Source organism: Lithobates pipiens, unplaced genomic scaffold, assembly GCF_037356315.1.
Source record: "Lithobates pipiens isolate NorthernLeopardFrog02 unplaced genomic scaffold, aLitPip1_a1.2 Scaffold_30, whole genome shotgun sequence".
Taxonomy (NCBI): Eukaryota; Metazoa; Chordata; class Amphibia; order Anura; family Ranidae; genus Lithobates; species Lithobates pipiens.
In genome coordinates this window covers 62510560-62527966 of record NW_027507791.1, presented here as the reverse complement: position 1 = coordinate 62527966, position 17407 = coordinate 62510560, and the positions used below count along the sequence as shown (strand labels likewise).

The following is a 17407-nucleotide window of genomic DNA, read 5'->3' as shown; positions in this document are numbered from 1 at the left end:
AAATGCCACAAAAAGAGAGCTCTATTTGTGACAGTGCTGAATAGCTGAAAAATGCTCCTGGTCAGGAAAGGGGTAAAATCTTCTAGGGCTGACGTGGTTAGTTTTTATGCCAAAAAAAGTTATTGCTATTTTAAAGGGCTATCAAGCCTGCCATGTGATAGGATGGGTGGATGTCGGGGTTCTTTTAGACCATCAATCACCCCCTGCCCTCCACTGCAGCTAATCAAGCAGAGTGTGCTTAATTAGCTGCATCCTCAGCTACAGTAGCCGAGGCATGACGGCTGTGGAACGGTTAATTAGTCGGGGGGGGGGGGGGGATCCTATTCTCATAAAAGCTCTCAAAAATGGGACCCCCCTCCCCCTCTCTTGAGGACAATGTATTTTTAGGTCATGTTAGGAATTGAGGGAAAGTCTTCCTCCCAAGTGAGATTGAGGGGGGGGCGAGTGACTGTTCAACCTGCTTTCTCCATTTCATCTAAAGCATAAGTTGCTTGTGTTTTGAATGTTTTTTGCTCCTATGCTGTGACTAGTTTAGCCAGTGATGTGATCGATTTTTTTATAAACTTATATCTGTTTACAGGTGAGCAGAGCGGACATACTAGTTGTTGGCGCTGGTAAGGCGGAGATGGTTAAAGGTGAATGGATCAAGCCTGGTGCTATCGTGATTGATTGTGGCATCAACTACATATCCGGTAAGCGTGGAGTGCTGCTTGTAATTTATGTTGGCTTGAATTGGAGCCTAAAGCTGGGTACGTACAGGATAAAACAGGGCGAATGAGCATGCTGCAAAACCAGCATCTGATCAGCGCTTGCAGCCAATGGTTGCAAGTGCTGATCAGTGTGTTCGTGCTAGTTTGGGGGGAGGGGGTTTGGGCGGCGGGTCGAGTCCCCCTGTCAGAATACAAAAGCTCAGTGGGGCAGATCACTGCACTAACATCAGATATGTTAAGCTGGCTGCACATGCAGGGTTTTCTTGCGTTCAATGACTGATACGGCTCTTTTCTTAGACCATCGGGTTGTAACGCCACCTTAAGGAGAGGACTAGGCAGAACATGTTATATCAAAACTAGAACTTTCTAGCTCTGTCCAAGGGGCGGTACCTTAGTTAACAACCCCCCAGCCTGCCTCCTGCAGCTTCAGTGTGTTGTTTTTTTGTTTTGTTTTTTTTCTTCTGCCTAGTGATGGACCTAGGAACCCTGCGGGCCCATCGGTCTGTGGATTTTAAATTTTTTTTTTTTCCTGCAGAAATTTGCCTTTTGTGCAAGATTAAAGATCCTGTGATCTGCTATCAACAGCCGGCTGGGTGACAAACTGGATAACCTTATCCTTGTAGTCTCCCCAGCCTGGCCAGCAAGTGTGTGCAGACCAGAGCTCTGCGCTGGGTCGGCCACGACATGACCCCCAGCTCCAGGGGTGGACATAATGCCCCGGGGCACACATATGACTGGGCTACTGATGTCTTTGTCATTGTGCTGGACAAGCAGCCACCCCGTACTGATTGGAGAGTGGTTCTGTGATGGAATGTTCCTCAGCTCGTCAGGACTGGCAAGTACAGCTCTCCTTGCCTCGGAGGGGATGAGCAGCTGGGCATTCCCTGGGAGGTCGATTCGGGGGTCCCTCACCCCCCTGTCTCCCTAGCTTACCCCTCCTCCCTTCCCTGTGGGTGATGCTGCATGGGCTGCTGAGCGGTGTGTGTGCCATAGACAGGGGCTCCCCGGGGGCTCTAACCTGGAGTGGGGACTGCACTGGGTAGCTGTGCCCTGGATGTCTGTAGAGCTCTCCCCTGGGTGTCTGGACTCTGTCTGCTGATCGCTGTAGCGCTGTTTACAGCCATTTTCTCTGCCTGTTTTTCACTGCCCCTCATTCCATACAGTGTTTGGCTATTTTTGGTGTGACCAGGGAGCAGCATGCTCTGACTCAATTTTACTGTAGTCCAGTGGCCATTTTCCCTGTGTTTATGTCCTATATACTGGATGCTCAGCGGCCAATTTGAAGCCTGAACACGTTTTTTCATCTTCAGCGCTGTACAGTGGGGCTCAGCACAGCTTGGTTTTCTCTCATGAGCATCTGGGAGCTGACACAGGCACACCTAACTGGACAGCGCAGAATTCAGTCAGGGTGGGGAGTCGTGCAGTGGGGGCCCCTCATCCTGCAGCAGGTAGGAGGGTGGAACCATCACTGTCCTAAGTCCCCAACAGGTGGCAGACAGGGTAAAGTACGCTTGGCTTCAGAAACTGGTGTTTCTTCACCCGAAATCAAGGCAATTGCAACCGGTTTCCCTGCAAACAGTGCAGTACCTTTGGACGCTTTGTCAGCAGTCCTTAATACGTTCGTTGCCAAGATGGAGGCGGTGCGTGGGTGCAAAGGTGGTTAAAAAAAGGCCCCCCCCCATCCTCCGGGGAGAGCTCTGACGCAGACTCGTGGCCCTGCTGAGGGAAAAAAATCTTTATGCAAAGAATTGTGGGGGAAAAAAATTATAACTTCAAAAAACTCATCATGCATCTTACTCCTTGGAATGTCTTCTTTCCAAAAAGGGGTCATTTAAGGGGTATTTGTACTTTTATGGCATGTTAGGGTCTCAAGAAATGATATGGGCCGTCAGTCCTTCAGATGTGATCAATTTCCAGATATTGGCACCATAGCTTGTGGACTCTCTAACTTTCACAAAGACCAAATATTCACCAATTTGTACTTATTTTAACCAAAGATATGCAGTGGTATAAACTTTGGCCAAAATGTATGTTATAAAATTTAGCAGATTAGTAATTTTTCTTCAAACGAAGAAATTCACTTTTTTACAGAATTTTCGGTCTTCTTTTTTTTATTTATTTTTTTTTTTATAGCACAAAAAATAAAAGCCAGCGGTGATTAAATACCACCAAAAAGCTCTATTTGTGTGGGGAAAAGAAAAAAAGACAAACATTTCATATGGGTACAGTGTTGCATGACTGAGTAATTGTCATTCAAAATGTGAGAGCACCGAAAGCTGAAAATTGGTCTGGTTATTAAGATTTAAGTGCCCAGTGGTTAAGAACGTTTGACGCGGCCATGGATACTCTCCCTCTGTTATCCAAGGCTGCAGTGGTGCTGAGGCGCCTGATTTGGCTAAAATGCTGGTCGGCTGACCAGGCATATAAAAAAGCCCTGACTGATTCGCCCTTCCTTGGCGAGTGGCTCTTTGGAGCCTCGTTGGATGACATTATTAAAAATGCCACAGGTCGTAAGAGTACTCTTCTCCCACAGGCCAGGAAGGCTAAGGAGCCACGCCATAGGCAAGGGCACTCATTTTCCGTTCACAGGCGGCTTTTCCGTCCACCCGGGGTTTCAGCTAAACGTCCCCAGCCTGACAGGACGACCTCTGAAGGACAAAAACGTCCCTGGAACCACAAGCAAAAGTGCTACTGCGTGAAGGTTTGCCCCTGCCCCCAACACGGGTGGGGGGGGGTTGCCTTTGGGAGCTTGCAGCCCGGTGGGCCTCTTGGCTGTCCGACCAATGAGTCTGCGATCCGATTTCCTCTGGCTACAAGAGTTCCTCTCTTGGCCTCAAAACAGATTCTTCTCTTCCAGCATACCTATACTCCTGGCTCGCCAGGAGGCCCTGATGGGGACGTTAAGGGACCTGCTGAGTTGTGGAGTGATGGTACCTGTTCCGGAGCCAGCAAGATTCCAGGAGTTCTACTCCAATCTGTTTGTAGTCCCCAAAAAGGAAGGGGTACGTCCAGTCTTGGACCTAAAAGCCCTCAATTACTTTGTAAAAGTACAGAGGTTCAGAATGGAATCAGTTTGCCCAGTAGTCGCTGCACTCCAAGGTGACTCCCTGGTGTCTTTGGACATCCAGGATGCGTACCTGCACATACCCATATGTCTTCGGCATCAGAAAAATGTCTGCAATTTGCAGTTGGAGCAGCCCACTACCAGTTTGTGGCTCTCCCCTTTGGCTTGGCATTAGCCCCCTGAGTCTTTACCAAGGTATTGGCTCCTGTTTTAGCATTACTGCGACCACACGCGATCGTAGGTTACCTAAACTATCTCCTCCTGAGAGCATCTTCTGCCTCAGAATTGTAGGAGGATGTGGCGATCACCATGCAGACCCTGCAGGAATTTGGGTGGCGGTTGAACCTAAAAAAAAGTTGGTGATTGTACCAACTCAGCACTTGGCGTACCTAGGCTTGCTGCTGGATTCCATGAAAGCGAGAGTTTTTCTCCCTTCAGACAAGCTGCAGACTCTGAGCTGTTGTAAAACTGCTGATGAACCACAGGTGGTCGTCACTACGCTTCTGCATGCGAGTCCTGGGGCTCATGGTGGCCTCCTTCGAGGCAGTACCGTACGCCCAGTTTCACACCAGAGTCTTGAAGGAGATCTTGGCGAAATGGGACAAATCTCCGTTACCCCTGGATCAGCAGATTCAGGTGAGCCAGTTAGTCGGGGACTCCCTGCTCTGGTGACTGAGGCCCCTGGCACTTCGGTCCGGGAAGTGGTTCCTACTGCTACATTGGACAGTGATCACAACGGACGCCAGCCTAACCGGTTGGGGTGGAGTAGTGGGAGTTCAGTCGACCCAGGGCCTCTGGTCGCATAAGAAATCCAAGTTGCCGATCAACATGCTCGAGCTGCGAGTGATAAGGCTATGCCTCTCCACATGGTTGATAAGACCTCGAGGTCGTCCGATCAGGATCCAGTCAGACACCACGGCGGTGGCATATGTCATTCACCAAGGAGGAACAAGAAGCTTGGCTGACGCACAGGAGGTCACTTGCATCCTTCAGTGGGCAGAGCAACATGGACGGGATATTTACATCCTGGAAGTGGAGAACTGGCAGGCGGATTATCTGTCGCCAGATGCTGGACCCAGGAGAATGGTTGTTGCATCTTGAGATGTTCAGGCTACTGTGCCTGCGATGGGGCACACCAGACATGGATTTTCTGGCCTCCCGTCTCAATCGGAAGGTACCAGGATTCGTGTCCAGAACAAGAGATCCTTGGGCAGACGCGCTGGTGGCTCCGTGGGATCAGTACCAGCTGATCTATGCCTTTCCTCTGCTGAAACTGTTACCGCATCTGCTCCGCAGAGGGGATTCCAGTAATTGATTGCCCAAGCGTCCCTGGTACGCAGACCTAGTGCGCCTGGTGGCGGCTGCGCCCCATGGCGACTTCTTTTACAAGGGCACCTGCTGTCTCGAGGTCCGATTTCCCCGCCCTGCTTTACCATCGCTTGTTTTAACAGCATGGCTATTGAGAGCCAGGTGTTGAACTGTGTTTTTTTGGACTTTGAGTCCAACTATGCTGAGAGCACGGAAATCTTCTTCTCGGAAGATATATCATCGTACCTGGAAGGCCTACATCTCCATGTGAGGAGAAAGGATGGCATCCGCGCTTCTTTTCTATATCCAGGATCCTGCTGTTTCTACAGCAAGGAGTAGACCAGAAATTGGCTTTAAGCATCAAGGGACAAATATCAGCTTTGGCTATTTATTTTTCAGCGACCCCTGGCATCTCGCTTTCTAGTGAGCACTTTTGTTCAAGGGGTGCAGCATGTAGTTCCTCCGGTGCGTCCACCGTTGCCCCCGTGGGATCTGAACCTGATGTAATCGCCACTTCAGAAACCGCGATTTGAAAAGATCAGAGATCCCTCTGACTTTCTCAGAAAGCGGTCTTTCTAGTGGCCATTACATCGGCCAGGAGGGTTTCGGAACCGGCGGCCTTGTCTTGCAAGTGGCCCTATCTTGTTATCCACAAGGATAAAGTGGTGTTGCGTCCACACCCTTTTCTGCCAAAGGTGGTTTCGGCGTTCCACATCAATGAAGACCTTGTGTTTTCTGTGTCCTAAACCGACACATCCTAGGTGGACGTGGTCTGGGCTCTGAGGGTGTATTTGTCTGTTACGGCTCCCTTTCGGAAGCTAGACTCTGTTTCGGTGGCTGGTCCGAAAAGGCATGGCAGTCTCGTCGGCCACCATTTCCAGGTGCATCAGACAGATTGTAGTACAGGTCTACGCCTTGAAGGGGCAAGTGCCTTTCCGGTCACAGCCCACTCCACCGGGCCAATGTTTTGGGCCTTCCGACATCAAGCGTCTGTCGCTCAAGTTTGTAAAGCAGCGACTTGGTCGTCTGTTCACCCCTTTACAAAATTCTTCAATGTCGGTGCATCGGCTGATGCCTGTTTTGGCCGCAAAGTTATGCAGGTGGCCGTGTAATTTGCAATCGCACTTTTTATTTATTTTTTTTATTTTATTTTTTCCTCGTTCCGAGTTTCCTTTTTAGATTTACCTCTTTGTAGTGCAATGGCCTGCCTGATTGCATACAATGTAAACATGTTTTTTAGGTTTGACCTCAATATGCTTTTGGTAAAAAATCTTGCCTTTTTTGAGGCAATAGCTCTAAACTCAGTTTTGAGAGCTCACTCCTGTGATTGTGGAGGTGAGCAGTAACCAGTAGGCCTTGGAAACGTCCTGCAAGTATTCCAGTCAGGCTTCATAAGGTTGGTAATTGGCCTACACCTATAGCAAGTTCTTTATTCAACTTTAGTCAAAGCTGCACAGTTTGTCTACAGATGCACCTTATCTGCATAGGCAGTTTTGTGGTAAGTGAACTAACCCTTTAAAAAGAGTGTGAACATCTCCATCTCAGTCATGTGAGTGTTGGGGGTTACCAATTTGTTTACTAGTCACATGGGAGAAGACACGCTCTCCATTTATTTTAATAGGTGTTTAACTGCTACAAATGTATTACATTTTGTAGACTTTTCAAGCAGCATGTAGTGTGTGTGCGTGTGTCTTTTTTATTTTATATATTTTTATAAAACAAACGCACCACTTTTTCTCACTCCCCTTGTAAGTACCATATTCATTGACGTATAACACGCATCCCAAGTTTTGGAGGGAGACGTTTAAGGGGAAAAAAACCTTACATTTAGATGCCTATCATTGCAGCCTTGTGTCATTGAAGCCTTGCCCAGCCGCTGATTATTTAAAATTGCTGCCGATCTCCGCTGACTGTGAGAGGAGCGAGCGCTGCCGACAAACAGAAAGCTGAGTCTACTTGGCTAGACTCGGCTCCTCTCGCAGTCCCGCCCATCTCCACTGATTTGGAGAGGAGCGAGCGCCATACAGAAAGCAGAGTGTACTCGGTTGGACTGCGAGAGGAGCTGAGTCTAGCCGAGGGTACTCTGCTTTCTGTATGTCACCAGCGCTCATTCCTCTCCTCACAATCAGCGGGGATCGGCATATAACGCGCACCCGATGGGGAAGAAAGTGCTTGTTATACGCCGATTAAATACGGTAATCTGCAGTCCCCTGGCAGAATGGATTGTTATAGGTGAATATGGACACCGAGGGCAAATGTTCCAAATTCTGTAAAGCATTGCAAACTGAATTATTTTTGTTACATTTATAAAAAGTGTGTTTTCGCTTCATTTTTTTTTTTTAATAGCTTTTGTATTGGTGAGTGGGTTTAGTAGGGGCTTCAATCTATCAAATCAAACTCTCAAAGAATGTGTTTGGTTGTGTGGTGACAAAAAATAAAGTCCTTTTTCCTAGCTGACCCTGGTGTTGCTTGTAAGCTATTCATTTGACACATTTTTCTTTTTACAAGTTTGTAATTTTACACCCAAGGTCGCTTGTCTCTATGAACAGTTGTACTAGAAGTTCTTGTTTGGATATTGAGCTCTGTAGAGTGAGGTGTGTGGTGATTGATCGCATTCAATCAGTCAGAAGGCAGTGTAGGACCTGTCTTATGCTGCAGATCACTGGACAGTAAGGTGACATGGAGAACGTTCAGGATACTAATACAGGTCAGCAGATAACTGGTAAAAAGTGGGGACATATATGTAATTTTTTTTTTTTTTTTTTTTTTTTTTTTTTTTCTTCTGCTCATTTTATGCCTTTGGCACCAGAGACATTCATTCCGGAAGGGCTTTACCAGTTTTTTTTTTTCTGTAATGTATACCATATACACCGTATTTTGTTTTCTGGTTGTAGAGCTCTTTCACATAGGTGACACTGTCTACAGTTCGCTTCAAGCAATGTGCAGTGGATCACTTTTCAGAGGGCAGCAGAGCAGTGTCTCCTAAGGGTAAAACTTGTATTGAAATGCTGCACCGCAAGCCAAGCATTGGTTGTGGTGCATTACCATTAATCTCTGCATGAACATAAAATGGTGGTCGCTGCAATACTTTGTCGCACTGTATTTGTGCAGCGGTCTTACACGCGCACTTTTTTTTATTTGTTTTTTTGGGGGGTGGGCGGGGGGGAGAAACATTTTTGTAAAAATGGGCTAACTACCGAGTTTGTTTTTGTTTTTCAAAAACGGTAGTTGGCCCATAATTTATTTTTTATTTTTTCCCTAAATATTTTCTTTGTGAAATGTTATGCTGAGTAAATTGATACCTATCATGTCATGCTTCAAAATTGCGCCCACTCATGGAATAGCAACAAACTTTTACACTTTAAATCTCCATAGGCAACATGTAAACCTTTCTACAGGTTACCAGTTTGAGTTTGGGGTGTCCATCTTCCCCTTAGTCAGCTGTCAGCCATGCATGGAAGGGGACCCCCTTGTCTCTGCAGCTACCGACCGGCTCTAGAATTAAAAAAAGACAGCGGTAGTTAGCCGCAGAGACCACTTTTATCTTGAAGTGGTCTGCTCACTGAAGAGTATACCGGGGTTATGGCAGTTAGCTGCTGCCATAACATCCTATATTCCCTTTCGAAGTACCGACATATGTCGGTGAGCCAGTCCAGAAGTAGTTGAAGAAAAAATTGTAAAAAGACCTAAAACCGCTGTTTTGCAGATTTTTTTTTTTTTTTTTATTTTTTTTTTTTTTTTTTTGACAGGATTGTAATATTATGCATGAGACTCCCCTCATTGCCTGTCCTGATGTTAAAAAAAAAAAAGCCATTTTATAGTAGAAACAGATAATAGTTACTGGAAGGGGTTAATTTTTACTGTGAAACTGTTTTTTGTAAATGAGTAACTTTTCTCCTTCACTGATGTGTTCCGCTTTGATTATACTGATAATCAGGGCACTGGTGATCTTTACATGTCTCCCCTATGAGGAGATGCTGTTAATTGGCTCTCCCCTCCTCACCCTCTGTCGGTGGGGAGAATTGATTAAACGGCCAATCCTTGTTTACATGTGATCAGCTGTGATTGGACACAGCCGATCACATGGGTAAAGGGCCACATCATCGGCTCTTTACGGAGGCCGGGGTCGCGCTGTGTCCCTTTCAGAGCTGTCACATTTTGAAGGACCATTACTCCGTCCTGCAATGCGATATCCAAATTTAAATGTTTATCATTCTGTTCACACAAAAGCTTTCTTTTGGTGGTATTTAACCAGCACTGGGTTTTATTTTTTGCTAAATTAAAGACTGAATTTTGAGGAAAAATTTCTTCAGCTCTGTTTTATAGAATTTTGCAAGCCTTCATAAATTTAGGCCAAAATGTATTCTGCTACATTTTTTTTTTTTTTTTTTTTTTTTTCTTTTCCTGGTGACGGTAACCCAAATCAGTGTGGCCCCAGGCGTGATTCGGGACGCCATATGACATCTTGCCCGCCCATCATTTTGTTATAGGAGAGACAAAATGGTTAAATGTAATGCCTTCTATTATCTCCAGTCTATCAGCCTGTAACATCTGAGTTCAGATGCTGATCTTCCTTCCACAGAGCCCTTAAATAAATCCACAATTTTTTATTTTTTAACAATAAACTTGTCATACTTGCCTGCTCTGTGTAATGGCTTTGCACAGAGCAGCCCTGATTCTCTTCTTCCGGGAACCCCCACCGTTGCTTCTGGCTCCTCCTGCCTTCAAAGTGCCCCAATAGCAAGCCACAAAGTGTAGTATAGAGTGCCCCCTATAGCAAGGTTTTAAAATAAAAATAAAACTTTTGCCTCCTAGAATCACTCACTTCCTTCTCCTGTACTGGGCTACATGCCCCATGAGGGATTGCTCCTCACACATTCACATTTTACAAGTTCTCTGGCATTTACTGACATGTATGAATGGTGTACTGAACTGCACTGTATTTTCTGATATGTAAACAAACATTCTGTATGCAGGCCAACTTATCGATTGTGACAATAGTTGACAACTATTTTCATAATTGTTTCAGCCCTAGTGTGTTGAGAAGAATTCTAACTGGACTTGTTTAACCACTTCGCATTCCCCAAATGTTTAAATTTACATTGACTTTTTTTTTTTTTTTTTTTTTACACAACTTTTGTCGGTCAAAAATGCACTAGGATGAATTCTAGTGTGCACAAACCCAATATTGTTACCAGTAACCAATTTTTATGTAAAATATTGGGCCGTGTTCTGTAAATGGATATCAAACATGTCCAGCCTTGTGATTGATGGCCTTATGCCACGTACACACGATCAAACAATCCGGTGGACTCAAGTCTGCCGGACAATCTGCCCGTGTAGGCTCCAGTGGACTTTTTTTTTTTTTTTTTTACCCAAAAGTCCGGCGGACTAAGATTGGAGTTTTGCACATCAATCTGTCCGCCGGACTCGCATTTCGGTAGACAGTACAGCCGTGTATGTGCCAGGCCGCCGTACTTTTGAAATGAACGGACTTTTCCCGCCCGGAGAAAAGTGCACTCATTTTGAGTGCGGCTCCAGGTAGCCGGGACCAGCGAAGGAAGCGGCGCTGGCCCCGTCACCTGGTATGGACTTAAAGGGGAATCCTTACGCCGAAAAAACAGCGTGGGGGTCCCCCCCCCCCAGGTCCTTATCAGACCCTTATCCACGCACGCTACCAGGCCGGCCCCCTAGAAGAACAGGAGACGGCGACAGAAGACTGTGCCACCGCTTGTAAAAGAGCTAGAAGAAGGCGCGGTGGCCCAGCAAGAAGAACCGAAGAAGGGGACAAGACCCCCGAAGTCGGAAGAGGGCGGCGGTGAAGAAGAAAGTCTGGCCAGAAGACACCCGGAGCTGTGCAATAAACTATTTTAACCCTTGGGTGTTGTGTTTTTTTTACTTTTTTTTTTTTTTTTTTTTTTTTTTTTTTTCCCACAGGTGCGTAGGTAGGGGTACATTATACCCCATACTCATTCACATAGGGTGGGCGGGATCCGGGGGCCCCCTTATTTAAAGGACTCACGGATTCCGATAAACCCCCCCCCCCCCCGCAGACTCTGACAACCAATGGTTGTCGGGAAGAGGCCCTTGTCGTCATAAACATGGGGACAAGGTGCTTTGGGGTGGGGGGGCTGCATGGCCCCCCTTCCCCAAGGCACCCCCCATGTTGAGGGCACGTGGCCTGGTACGGCTCAGGAGGAGGGGTGGGCTCGCTCGTCCCCACCCCCTTTCCTGGCCGGCCAGGTAGTGTGCTTGGATAAGGGTCTGATATGGACCTAGGGGGGGGACCCCCCACGCCGTTTTTCAGCGTAGGAATTCCCCTTTAAGTCCATACCAGGTGACGGGGCCAGCGATGCTTCCTTCGCTGGTCCCGGCTAACTGGAGCCATGCTCAAAACGAGCAGACTTTGTGTGTGTGTGTGTGTGTGTGCGCCCGTTCATTTTAAAAGTATGGTGGATAGTCCAGCGGACTTAGTCCCCCGTACATAGTCCACCGCAAAAGTACCGTGTGTGGGCAGGTAGCTTATTCGGAAAGTATATGGTCTGATACGTGTGTACGTGGCATTTGAATTATTGCTCTCTCTCTCTCCAATGCTTGCAGCGATACCCAATTGCTGCTTACATACACATGTGTACGCAAAGCAGTGAGGTCATATTTTATTTTTTTCCCCTTCAATTTATTAAAGGCTTACATTTTACATCTACCTACTTTTTTTTTTTTTTTTTTTTTTTTTTTTTTTTTATTTATTTTTTTCTTCCTTTCAGTTTCACAGTACTGGAAAAGTGATACAGTGGCCCAGATCACTTTTACTGGATGGCCACTAAAGCCAGGAAGTTTTTTATAATTGGCTTGTTTTTATGGCGGGGAAAGGAAACCATAATGGGCAGCTTTAATTGCAACCTTTAATGTGTTACTAAACACACAACACTAAAATTAGTCTGTATATGCAGTAAAACATGCTTGTTAGACTCACTGTGGAACCTTTTTAACCTAGTTAATTCTGTGCATTGTGTAAAAAGGCTGCTTGATCTTGTATGCACTGATCCTCCCTGCACTATATCCCCCTGGAGAAGTCCAGATAAGACAGAGCCTTTGGAGTCAGACTAGACATGCTTAGTTTGTTCACTGCTATAGGTTCGGGGTGGTGTGTTTCTACCCCCCCCCCCCCCCCTTTCTTCACACTTGCCTAGGTGGATGCACCATAGGTCCTCCACCGACTCGAAAACTGGTGCAGATCCAGGCATGTTGGCGGTTCCTGACCATATGTTCGCAATCTTTTCTGAGCCTGGAGTGACTGACTTCAGCCGACAGTGGGCTTCAACCCACTCTGATGAAAACGGGTCACAGGAGTGTCCAAAATGTCTTGGTATGCTGACGCCTTAAGACTGCCCTTCACTGGAACTAAGGGACCGAGCCCACGCCATAATCCCCCTCTACCAAATGATTTGGAGGGGGTGACCCAATACTTCTGTAAAATTTGTAAAATTTTATGTGGATGAGTGAGTTTGGGGTGGAGGAGCTTGACTGACTTGACCTCAACATGATAGAACACCTTTGGGATGAATTAGAGCGGAGACAGCAAGCCAGGCCTTCTCATCCAACATTAGTGCCTGACCTCACAAATGCTCTTCTGGAAGAATGGTCAAACCTTCCCATAGTCACACTCTTAAACCTTGTGGACAGTCTTTCCAGAAGAGTTGAAGCTGTTTAGCAGCAAAGGGTGGGCCAACTCCATATTGAACCCTACGGACTAAGACTGGTATGACATTAAAGTTCATGTGTGTGTAAAGGCAGGCATCACAATACTTTGCCGATAAAGTGTTCAATAGCAACCCTTTAGGCCTTGGTTTAGCTTTTATAAGTGAGACATTTTGTGTGATTGCTTTTGGTATATTTGCTTTAGTAAGTTGTAGTTTTACAAAAAAAATTATTTTTATTTTTCTTCTAGATCCTTCAAGGCCCTCTGGTAAACGTGTAGTTGGCGATGTGGCATATGAAGAAGCAAAGGAGAAGGCATCTTACATCACTCCTGTGCCGGGTGGTGTTGGCCCTATGACTGTAGCCATGCTCATGGAGGTAAGTACAGTTTAATAATGGGTACTTTTAAGGGGTCATTCACACAAGCAGAAAAAAAACGGTTTAGTTGCGTACGGCAGGGTGTTTGGGGTGTGTTTTTTTATTTATTTTACGCATCTAAGCATAGCACTATAGTAATCAATGAGCCCGTATACCACTGCATCTACATAAAAATATGCGCTGTCTTAAGTTGTGTGCAAAAAAGTAGGACAGCATCTGTTGTAAGGGGGTGGGACTGATTTAAAATTGCATGCTGATGATGGGTGTCTGAGTCTTTGCCCCGGGTGAAAGAATGTCTAGCTATGCCACTGACTCCTAATGAGGCGAGTATCCTCCTTTTTTTTTTTTTTTTAAATATTCATTATTATTTTTATTTTATTTTCTTGGGCTACCCCTCACTGTCATTTACTCTTTTTTCAGAACACTGTTGAAAGTGCAAAGCGATTCGTAGAAAAAAACGATCCCCATGTGTGGAATATAGAGTACACCAAGCTCCAGGTGCAAACACCAGTTCCCAGGTAACCTCTTACAGATGCAGTGTGCTTGCTGTTTTATTATTCACTCTCCAGTTTTGGCTATGGGAGCTGGCACCAGCTTCGTTCCTCTTCGTTCCTCTTCGTTCCTCTTCGTTCCTCTTCGTTCCTCTTCGTTCCTCTTCGTTCCTCTTCGTTCCTCTTCGTTCCTCTTCGTTCCTCTTCGTTCCTCTTCGTTCCTCTTCGTTCCTCTTCGTTCCTCTTCGTTCCTCTTCGTTCCTCTTCGTTCCTCTTCGTTCCTCTTCGTTCCAGGCGTTATCAGTTCAATCAAGGTCACAAACCTTGGTTTCCTGAATGCTTAGCTTGTGTAAACAGAAGTGTGACTATATCTTACCTGCCTGTCTGAGACGCTGACCAGTAATAACCGAATCCTGCTTCATGTCCAGGGTTTGGTTAATGAAGTGGTCTGACACACGTGGGGGCATTTGTTGTAACCATTACATAGTGTGGTAGTCTTTGGAGAAGAGACACTGTTGAAAAGTTTCCAATACGGAGAGATGTCGCACATGCCTAAATTTGTTGAAAACAATTATTTATTTTTGCGTGGAGAGGGGTTGGAACCCCTTTTGGTTTTTTATTGAGCATATTGCACTTTTATTGGAATTATTTTGCACAATATTTTTGTTATGGTTGCACTTTTTTTTAAGCTGTTTGGCACATGTTTGCACTTTCAGCACTATTTTGCACTTTATTTATGCAATGTATTGTAATTGAATAATTTTTATTCAATATATTTATAGAATTAATAAAAGGGAGGTAGCGCCACATTTATCACTAATCCAAATCTGATACTTCAGTGGATGTTAACAATTTGAGAATTTTCTTGATCGCCTGTATTCCTAACAAGTATAGTGGTTCTGCACTGATTAGAGAATAGTCTTCATAATTTTAAACACCATTAAACCCAAACCGATAAAGGTATACATTACAAACTTTGTGTTGTGCTAATCGCTATGTCTACTATTCTTCACTTGGTAGCAGTAATGAATCTTCATCTTCCTTTTACTCTCCAGTTTTTTTTTTTTGCCACATGTTCGTTTTATCCTTTTTGTGATTGCGCTATTCAATAGATCTGTGGCTCATCCATAGCTGCACCATTGTACATCTAATACTGTGTATTCATGGGTCACATTTTTAAGATTTATCACCATTTCTATTGTTTTCTTTTACAGGTAACCCTGATGTTTCACCTGCACTCATGCTACAAATATCTGAAGTCAATACAATTGCCTCTGGTCATGTTCACTTTGTATATTAATGTTGGTCACTATCAACCTCATATTACTAGTTATGTATTTTTGTACTGCAAACATTACAGTGTATGTTGTACAATATGTGGATTATTTATCTCTCTGAAGGTTTTGTCTGGGTTGGGCTTTTGTTGGCCCATTCCCTTTTTATAAGGGAGTGTGCTTATGATGGCCTCTCCCTTACCCTTGGATGAAGTAACCTAAAGGAAGCACAATGCACATACAGTTTGCCTTTCACTTTAAAGATTACTCATTCCTAAAAATAAGCTTTGTTTTTCATAGAATTGTTTATCCTGATACCCTATACCTTCTTTAATATGATTGGTAAGCAATATAGGTGTTCCCAGTCCATCCAAAACATGTTTCTGATGGAACCACCCAACAGTTTCTTGAATTCCTCAGGGAACTCATATTTGCACTTTTCCTCAATGAAATCTTATTTTATATTGTGGAGAACACATTTATAAAGGTGGGAATACCAAACGCTGTAAGATGAGGGAGTTTAAAGCCAGGTCATGACATATGGCTATGGAATTCCATGATGCAATAAAAAGGCCATCAGTTGACTTTGCCCTCCTAGACTTCACCTTTTTCCATAAACTAGCATTTTTTTTTTTTTTTTTTGGTGGCTTGATATTTTAATAGTGTAGTCCAGGGGTCCTGAATTAAAACTCACGGGGTCTGATCAGTACATTTTTCTTCCAGAGGAGGTCTGAGTGTCATGTTGGTGATGACTCGGATCCTTCACATCCCAGCCTCTCATGCACGTCATGATTGGTTTCTATTGCCCTTGTAGATGTCTGTTTTTCTTCTGCCCTAGAAAAACACAGGCATCTACAAGGGCAATAGAAACCAATCTCTGCACAAGTGTCAACAAGCCCTTACGCAAGTGTCCTTGTCCCCCCCCCCCCCCTCCCCTTTTTTTTTTTTTTTTTTTAAACATCAGAGACCCGCTAACCCGATACAGACCATCCCATGGTGTCCCTTTTTAAAGAACCCCTCCGCACCACCACAGGCCCATTACAGATCCTTCCCACCCCAATTAGGCACAGCCCCCTTCATATTAGAGTCAGACTGTCCCTTTCATCAACACAGCATTTCCCCCCCCTCCCCACACTGCCCTACTTTAGTCTCACAAGCCGGGAAGCATGCATGGCAGGTCCAGACAAAGGGCAAGACCTTTCATATTAAAGGCTGGTGATTGGTTGCTGGGACTGCCCCACTGTCTAGCAACCAATCACCTGCTTTTGTAACTTAAAGTCTGGACCTGCAGCGCTTCCAGGCTTGTGTGGGGAGGAAGAGATGTGATGATGTAAAGGAGACACCTGCCGCCCCTCCCATGTGATCAAGGATGTTAGTGGCAGTAGGGAGAGAACACTCTGGCAATTATTTGGCAAGGCTGCTACTGCGTCCAGATTTGGTCTGCCATTTAGTGATGCCTGGTCTAGTCTATAGGGGTCTTAAAATGCACACAAATTCCCTATACCCATTATGTCCTATTTAGTCAGTTTGACTTCTTGTGTGGGGGCAAATGGTTACTTTGCAATTGTATGATGACTCAGGTAGTCCTGTTAGGCTTTTAGGTAGCCTACAATGCAGCTAACAAACATTGGGGACAAAACTGGAGAGTGCAAAATCTGGTGCAGCTTTGCATGGTGGCCAATCGCCTTCTAACTTCAGCTTCTTCAATTAAGCTTTTGACCAAAAAAAATAAATTGCTTTCTTTGCAGAGCTACACCAGCTTTTGTACTCCCCAGCTTTAGTAAATCAACCATAAGTAGCTAATGGCTGGACTCCAGAAATACACATAAGAACACTTTCACATGGGAACTTTATTTTTTGTAGTTCTGGTTGAAAGATGTGCAGAGCCCTTCCACACCACTGTCTCTGGTTAGGCTACATTAACACTCTTGTGTAGTGGGAATAATAACGTAATTGCAGTATTATAAAGACAGTAGGTTTGTGCTAGGGACGAACTATAGGAAATGCTATCGGACTAGAGGGCTGCCACTACCTAAAAGTACCAACCTAGGTTGGAACAGTAAGTCAATATAAAATAATGTGGGTAGTTATGGTGCTCTGCTCAAACCTCAAATGACCAATAGATTCGATTGTATAGTACAGAAGAAAAATTAGTAATAAATAGATGAAGAGTGCTACACCTAAGGACAGTTGTTTGCGGTGCTGGGCTGCAAAAGTGAAAAATATTTGATATAAAAAAAGTGCCAATATTGGTGAATTCCCATAAGGTGCATATTTTGCATGAGAAGAATAAAAAAAAAAGTTCCACATAGTACCCAGCAAGTACTTCTCCTGACGCTCAGCCCCTGTGTATGGGCCTTTACCCCTTCCACCTTTTTTTTTTTTATAGTGCTTCTGCAGCCCGAGTGCAAAGGATAATTATTTGCTGGAGTTGGGCTTCAAGCTAGTGCCTGTTTGATGAAATGTCAACTGTAAATTAACAAT

At 45.0% G+C, this 17407-nt stretch overlaps 1 protein-coding gene across 5 annotated transcripts in view; it reads left to right on the top strand.

Annotated features, from left to right (window-relative positions):
- The window catches only part of MTHFD1 (methylenetetrahydrofolate dehydrogenase, cyclohydrolase and formyltetrahydrofolate synthetase 1), a 116553-nt gene that overhangs the window by 28731 nt on the left and 70415 nt on the right, over positions 1-17407 (top strand). For 4 of the 5 annotated variants that reach the window (XM_077464341.1, XM_077464342.1, XM_077464344.1 and 1 more), the window contains 3 exons: positions 581-692; positions 13031-13158; positions 13579-13676. In XM_077464341.1, coding sequence (XP_077320467.1) covers positions 581-692; positions 13031-13158; positions 13579-13676 — 338 coding nt within the window. Of the gene's footprint in view, positions 1-580; positions 693-7663; positions 7790-13030; positions 13159-13578; positions 13677-17407 lie in introns of those variants that run through there. The other variant, XM_077464345.1, reaches the window with a different exon arrangement.